The sequence below is a fragment of the Cebus imitator genome, unplaced genomic scaffold, assembly GCF_001604975.1.
Source record: "Cebus imitator isolate Cc_AM_T3 unplaced genomic scaffold, Cebus_imitator-1.0 Scaffold328, whole genome shotgun sequence".
In the NCBI taxonomy this organism is placed as follows: Eukaryota; Metazoa; Chordata; class Mammalia; order Primates; family Cebidae; genus Cebus; species Cebus imitator.
Window position 1 is genome coordinate 1,016,381 of NW_016107643.1, and position 7,579 is coordinate 1,023,959.

Below are 7,579 nucleotides of genomic sequence, written 5' to 3' on the forward strand. Positions count from 1 at the left end.
TTTATAGTGAAAGGAAAGGTTGGCCGGGCGCAGTGGCTCACGCCTGTAATCCAAGCACTTTGGAGGCCAAGGCGGGCAGATCACCTGAGGTCGAGAGTTCAAGACCAGCCTGACCAACATGGTGAAACCCCGTCTTAAAAAAAAAAAAAAAAAAAAAGGAAGAAAGGAAAGGTTGAATTTCAGTTACAGATTAGAGACAGATGTGATCTCTTCCTATCTAAGTTCTGGGTGCAGGGAAGTGGGTGTTACTGTGTGGTGAGGGTGAAGAGGATTTCTGGAAATTTGGGTTTAGGAAGAGGAAATTTTCCTAAAAGAGGGGACAAGGATGCATACCCATGGTGGGCCAAGAGGGTGGGCGGGGAGTCCTGCCAGAGCTGCCTCCTACCTGGAGGGGTCCCAGTGTCCACCTTCCCTGCCCCAGCCCCTAAAGGCCTCGGCTGGGCCACACCCCACCCCAAATTCTCCCTGTCCCATGCTAGTCACCCAGGCCACCCTGGCCTGCTCCCTTCCGCAAAGCACCTCACCTTCTGTGCCCAGACCATTAGCCAGCGAGGTGACCTTGACCCCGGCCCAGGCCCTGCAAATGAAGAGGCGCGCCTGTAAGCGCTCAGCCTGACCCACGGCGACCCTCTGTGACCAATCATTCGACCAACCTCTTAAACAGAGCTCCACCGACGCAATGCCCAGGCATAAAAAGGCCAGGCCGAGAGACCGCCAGCAGTCACCGTCCCTGGACCCAGCGCACCCGCACCATGGCCGGCCCCAGCCTCGCCTGCTGTCTGCTCGGCCTCCTGGCGCTCACCTCCGCCTGCTACATCCAGAACTGCCCCCCGGGAGGCAAGAGGGCCGCGCTGGACCTCGACGTGCGCAAGGTGAGTCCCTAGCCTGGTCCCGCGGCGCTCCGGGGCAGGAGGGACCCGCAGCCACAGGGACGGGCTCCGCTCCGGCCTCGCCTGACAACCCCAGTTGCTGAGCAGATTTTGACGCCCCGCCCGTGACCGCGGTCGAAGCCCAGACGGCTCCCAAGCGCGCCTGCAGCCCCGTTGTCCCGCCCGCACTGCGAGCCCAGGACCCCAGCATCCCCTCCCCGTGCACCCCGGGTCACCCCAACCCCGGTCCCGCTCCTTCGCTCACCCCTCCCATCCCCTCAGTGCCTCCCCTGCGGCCCCGGCGGCAAAGGCCGCTGCTTCGGGCCGAATATCTGCTGCGCGGAAGAGCTGGGCTGCTTCGTGGGCACCGCCGAGGCGCTGCGCTGCCAGGAGGAGAACTACCTCCCATCGCCCTGCCAGTCCGGCCACAAGGCCTGCGGGAGCGAGGGCCGCTGCGCGGTGTTCGGCCTCTGCTGCAGCCCAGGTGAGCGGGGCGAGGCGCGCCGGTGCCCAGGGGAGGCGGCAGGGTCGCGGCCGGAGGTCCCCTGACGCTACCTCTCCCTCCAGACGGCTGCCACGCTGACCCTGCCTGCGATATGGAAGCCACCTTCTCCCAGCACTGAAACCTGAAGGCTCCCAACGCCTTTGAAGCGCGCCACTGGCTTCCCCCATAGCCACCCCAGACACATGAAAATAAAATAAAGCAGATTATTCTCCTCAAACTCGACTCGTGTCTAAGCGCCAGAAATGGGACGGGGAGGGGGCGTTTCGGGACTGGAAGATCGCGCCCGGTGGACCTGCGGCTTGTTGCGCTCAGAGCAGGAATTCAGAGCTGGCCCAGGGAGAAGTGTCCTGGCTGCTCGAGGGAACAGAGCGGTGCTGTCCTGGCTGCCACCGTCCTGAGGGACTGGAAGAGGGAGGGGCACAAAGGCTCTGGGGACGTGGAAACAGCCCCAGCTTCCAGCTCCCAGCCTGGGCTGAGGCCCACAGCAGGCTGCACTTCAGAAGATCTTTCAGAGTGGAAAAGGCCAGGATGAGGGAGCAAATTCAGACAAGGGTCTGAGCGGGGTGACCACAGGAAGCCCAGTGCACACTGAATGGCTTCCTGACCCCTGAGAGGAAGCTGGAACCACACTGAGAAGTTGGAGCAGAGCTGGACTGTGGGGAGGCGGCCCTGGGGGGCAGCTGAAGGGCCACCATGTTTCCAAGGAACTGGCACCAGGAGGCCACTGGCACACTCAGAAGGAGGAGCCCAAGCTGGGGGGCTGGGCTTGAATGCCAGCATGTCTCTCTCCGGTGTCCCAGGGCTGGGTCTGACCGCAGCCTTACTTCTGCCTATGCAATAAAATATGTCAAAGCTGTGGACCCCAAAAAGGGCAGGGGATCTTAAGAGCCCCCCACAGCAATGGCATGAACAGAGAGACTCTCTTAACCTCTATCTCCCATCTGTGAAGCAAAAGTTTCTGAGACAGGTGTCAATCAACTTATTATTATGTTTTTTTGAGAGGGAGTTTCATTCTTGTTGCCCAGGCTGGAATACAATGGCACAATCTCGGCTCACTGCAATCTCCGCCACCCAGGTTCAAGTGATCCTCCTGCCTCAGCCTCATGAGTGGCTGGGACTACAGGCACCTCCACATATCCTGGTAATTTTTGTATTTTTCATAGAGATGGGGTTTCACCATGTTGGCCAGGTGGTCTCAAACTCCTGATTTGAGGTGATCTGCCTGCCTCCGCCTCCCAAAGTGCTGAGATTACTGGCGTGAGCCACCAGGACCAACCTGGTTTTATACATTTAGGGAGACAGGCATGAGCCATAATGTGAGCCGTGGTGCACAGCCAAGGTCTCAAGCAATTTAGAAAACTGATTAAGGGCAGGGCGCGGTGGCTCATGCCTGTAATCCCAGCACTTTGGAAGACCTAGGCAGGTAGGTCACCTGAGCTCAGGAGTTTCAGACCAGCCTGGTCAACATGGCGAAACCCCGTCTCTACTGAAAATACAAAAATTAGCAGGATGTGGTGGTGGGCGTCTGTAATCCCAGCTACTTGGGAGGCTGAGGCAGAAGAATCGTTTGAACCCGGGAGGCGGAGGGGGTAGTTTGCAGTGAGGCGAGATTGCGCCACTTCACCCCCACCTGGGCAAAAGAGAGAAACTCTTAGGGCAACACGGTCTGCTTTAAAAAAAAANAAAAAAAAAAAAAAAAAAGAGAGAGACTCTGTCTCAAAAAAGAAAGAAAGAAAGCTGATTAAGGACACACCTCAGGCGGTCCTGAGGATATGTGTCCAAGGCAGTCAGGGTACAACCTGTTTTTTTTGTTTGTTTGTTTTTTAGATGGAGTCTCACTCTGTCACCCAGACTGGAGTACAATGGTATGACCTCAGCTTACTACAACCTATGCCTCCTAGGTTCAAGGGATTCTCCTGCCTCAGCCTCCCAAGTAGCTGGGATTACAGGTGCGCACCACCAAGCTCAGCTAATTTTTGTATTTTTAGTAGAGACAGGATTTCACCATGTTGGTCAGGCTGGTCTCGAACTCCTGACCTCATGATCCTCATGCTTTGGCCTCCCAAAGTGCTGGGATTACAGGCATTAGCCACCACGCTCGGTCTGGTTTTATACATTTAGGGGGACAGGAGACATTGATCAATGTAGCAGGAGCAGAATTAGATATTACACGTGGAAGAATCTTAGGTTTATAGCTTTAGAAATAACATATGAAAAGGGGCTCGGTTTACAGCTTCAGGAATCACATATGAAAGGGTTCTGGTTTACAGTTTTAGGACTCACCCGTGAAAAGGTTTCTGGTTTGATCTTGTTTTAAGTAAAAATAATGCCTTCTGGAGAGTTTCCCCAAGACCAAGCCTGCCACCTACAGGAAGGTGAAACAGGAGGCGCCTGTGGGTTTTCTTCTATTGGAATGCAGTGTGATAGTCAAAGGGGAAGTTGATCTGAGGTGCCTGGGTCTCCCTCTTCACCCCCCTCCCCTTTGAGACCCTCACCACTCTATAATATTAGAGAGAGGTCTCACTCTTATTCTCACTTTCCAGGTCCTCTGAAGAAACTGATTAATGATTTATAAAATATACTTGTGATGTTATTTTTCTGGTCTTATTACAGCAGTAAAGGATTTCTTAGCCATTTAGAGGAACAAGGTGGGGAAGCAGGGGAATAGTAAACCAACACCCACTGTTGTTATTACACTAATGAGGAGGGTTTTTATCCTCCCAAGGCTGAGGACCAGCCTTCAAAGAAGGACTTAGGGTTGAATGTATACGATACCTGCACAGGCACGTGTGCCAGTTTGGTTATATTCTTAACTGCATGACCCTGGCCAGTTATGTGCTGGCAGCAGCTGGTGAGTTTGAATTTTCCACAGACTCGGTTCCTTCAGCTGCTAGCAAATAATCTAGCAGCTGAAGGAACTAATTTATCAGCTGGTGCTGATAAATCTCATTCCTCATTTGAGTTTCTTGTTGGGCTACAAGGGACAGAGCTTTGCCCATTTTATTAGTGAGTATTTCCAAAACAGCCTGAACCGGATGATCCAGTTGAACATGTAAATAGGGGTCCGGTATCTCCATGAGCCACCCTCCGCCCATGTGGCCGGCCCATAATACTCAATAGTTCTCTCTGGTGGCCACTCATCATTTGTCTAATCTCCTATTTTTAGGTTTCTTTTCTCCCTAGCAGAGTAGACTGAATACCTTAGCAGCTCACCTGTCTTAACAGATAATAGGAAGAAAGAGGACTTAACAATGCCTAGGACACATCTACCTGTCCATCTCAGGGATTACACACCTTATATTGAGTACCATTATATAAACAGGTTCCTTTCTGTGTCCCTGTACTTTTATAAGAACTGAGGACAAAAGAATGGCAGTGACTTTTACGCCCTACCTGATGTACATACTGAGGGCATTCTTCGAAATTAGTTAGTGTTCCTACTGTGCAAGTCCAAATATTAAGAAGAACAAGTCCCACGATAAACGTCCTCATGCTTCGGCCGTGCGTGGACGAGCCAGCTTCCAGGATGTGGCTGGAGCAAGGCTTGTTGTCCTTTTTAAGGTGATTCTGCAATCCTTGCCTTGGTCCAAGTCTCAGCTGCTGCTGGTTTTTACACGGCTGTGGTGGATTTAGGCTGGGATTCCCTCTACCTTCACAGCTGTGGGATTGGTCAGGATCAGGTTTGAGGTCCTGTTTACGGTTTCAGGAATCACACATGAAAGGGTTCCGGTTTACAGTTTTAGGACTCACACATGAAAAGGTTTCTAGTTTGATCTTGTTTTAAGTAAAAATAGTGCCTTCTGGAGAGTTTCCCCAAGACCAAGCCTGCCACCTACAGGAAGGTGAAACAGGAGGCGCTAGTCGGTCAGCCTTTTCTTATATCGAAATGCAGTGTGATAGTCAAAGGGGAAGTTGATCTGAGATGCCTGGGTCTCCCTCTTCACCATACATGCAAGATGAACATTGGTTTGCTCTGGAAAGGCAGGACAATTAGAAGGGGAGCTGTGGGGGTCCCAGGTCTTAGGTAAATAAGAAACAAAAGGTTGCCTTCTTGGCCAGGCGCAGTGGCTTACGTCTGTAATCCCAGCATTTTGGGAGGCGAGGTTGGGTGGATCACGAGGTCAGGAGTTCGAGACCAGACTGATCAACATGGTGAAACCCCGTCTCTACTAAAAACACAAAAATTAGCTGGGTGTGGTGGCACGTGCCTATAATCCCAGCTACACAGGAAGCTGAGACAGGAGAATTGCTTGAACCCAGGAGGTGAAGGTTGCTGTGAGCCAATATCGTGCCATTGCACTCCAGCCTGGGGGACAGAGCAAGACCCGTCTTAAAAAAAAAAAGTTGCCTTCTTTTGAATCTTTGTTCAGCCTTTCACTGAATACACAATTTACATGCGAGAAGGGAGTAGAGGAATAGTCACATACACCTTAGTCTGGCTCAGTGAATATGCATTTTGACATAAACAATAGAGCAGAAGGAGCAATCAGATATGCATTTATCTCAGGTGAGCAGAGGGATGACCTTGCCTGGCCTTTGTCCCACACCTGTGAAGATAAGCTATCAGTTTACATTGCCAGGGTGAAATGAGGCTCACAGGGAGTTTCCCTGTGGGCAAACTGTGAAATAAGTGTGTAGCTTTTTGTCTTTGTAGTTTCTTATTTAGGAATAAAATGGGAGGCAGCTTAGCCTGACTCAGTTCTCATTTTGACTTTTCCCTTTGACTTAGTGATTTTGGGGTCCTGTGATTTGAAATTTATTTATTTTCCCTTCCCACATCTATGCCTGCATCTAAACCCTGGGAATCAGATAAAAACCTGGTCCCCAGAACATCACCCCCCTCCACCATCCCACCCCAGGGCCCATGTCACTGGGCAGTGCACTTCAGAAGGCCACACCCACACTCCCACTCCAAAGAAAATAGGAATAGCCCAATCCTGTGGCTTCCCCACACTCAGAAGCAGCCAGGGCAGGGCAGGGAGAATGAACCCACAGGTGCAAGACTGAAAAAATATACTGAAGAGTACTAGACTTCCTTCACAGGAGGTGACAAAAGGCCAAAAAGATGTATGGGCCTCAAAGTTTGGGTGCGCAGTGGCTGGAAAGGGTGTCAGGGCTTCCTGGGTGGTGCTCAGATTCTGTTTCTTGGCCTGGGAGCTAGTGAAACAGGTGTGCTCAATTTATGAAAATGCATTAAACTGTATACATGGGATGGGTTCACTTTGTTTGTAATGAAACTTCCTGCCTGTGAGATGTACACCAGTGAAATCTACCAATCTGGGATCATAAACATATGAAAAAAATAGTCTCTGTACTGAGCATGTGCAGACATTTTTGTCTTCTCATTAGTCCCTCAACAGTACAGTATAACAACAATTGACATAGCATTTACATTGTATTAGGTTTTTTTTGTTTTTTTTTTGTTTTTGAGATGGAGTCTTGTTCTGTTGCCCAGGCTGGAGTGTAATGGTACGATCTCGGCTCACTACAACTCCACCTCCTGGGTTCAAGTGATTATCCTGCCTCAGCCTCCCCAGTAGCTGGGATTACAGGCGCCCACCACCAGGACCAGCTAATTTTTTTGTATTTTTAGTAGAGATGGGGTTTCACCATGTTGGTCAGGCTGGTCTCAAACTTCTGACCTCAGGTAATCCACCTGCCTCGGCCTCCCAAAGTGCTGGGATTACAGATCTGAGGCACTGCACCTGGCCTTGTATTAAATATTATAAGTATTCTAGAGTTGATTTAAAGTATAGAAAGAATGTAGATAGGTTACATGCTTCCTTTTCTTTCTCTTTCTTTCTTTCTTTTTCTTTCCCTCCCTCCCTTCCTTCCTTCCTTCCTTCGTCCCTCCCTCCCTTCTTCCCTCCCTCTCTCTCTCTCTTTCTTTCTTTCTTTCCTTTTGAGATGGAGTCTCACTCTGTGGCCTAGGCTTAAATGCAGTGGTGCAATCTCAGCTCACTGCAACTTCTGCCTCCCAGGTTCAAGCAATTCTTCTGTCTCAGCCTCCTCAGTAGCTGGAATTACAGGTGCATGCCACCATGCCCTGCTAATTTTTGTATTTTTAGTAGAGGTGGAATTTCACCACGTTGGTGAGGCTGGTCTTGAACTTCTGACCTCAGCCAATCTGCCTGCCACAGCCTCTCAAAGTGCTGGCATTAAAGATGTGAGCCATCATGCCCAGTCTCTCTTTTCTTTTTTTCTT

The 7,579-nt window shown here is 50.8% G+C and overlaps 1 protein-coding gene across 1 annotated transcript; it reads left to right on the forward strand.

Annotated features, from left to right (window-relative positions):
* Nucleotides 1-706: 706 nt before the first annotated feature.
* Nucleotides 707-1,588, forward strand: OXT (oxytocin/neurophysin I prepropeptide). The gene is made up of 3 exons (XM_017504852.2): nucleotides 707-872; nucleotides 1,152-1,353; nucleotides 1,437-1,588. Exons 1-3 carry the CDS (start codon nucleotides 753-755, stop codon nucleotides 1,490-1,492), a joined length of 378 nt encoding a protein of 125 aa, XP_017360341.1. The 5' UTR covers nucleotides 707-752; the 3' UTR covers nucleotides 1,493-1,588.
* The last annotated feature ends 5,991 nt before the right edge of the window (nucleotides 1,589-7,579 follow it).

Coding starts and splice junctions, on each gene's coding strand:
- OXT (XM_017504852.2), top strand. CDS start 753: ATGGCCGGCCCCAGCCTCGCCTGCTGTCTGCTCGGCCTCCTGGCGCTC. Junction 873..1,151: donor TGGACCTCGACGTGCGCAAG/GTGAGTCCCTAG, acceptor CCATCCCCTCAG/TGCCTCCCCTGCGGCCCCGG. Junction 1,354..1,436: donor CGGCCTCTGCTGCAGCCCAG/GTGAGCGGGGCG, acceptor CTCTCCCTCCAG/ACGGCTGCCACGCTGACCCT.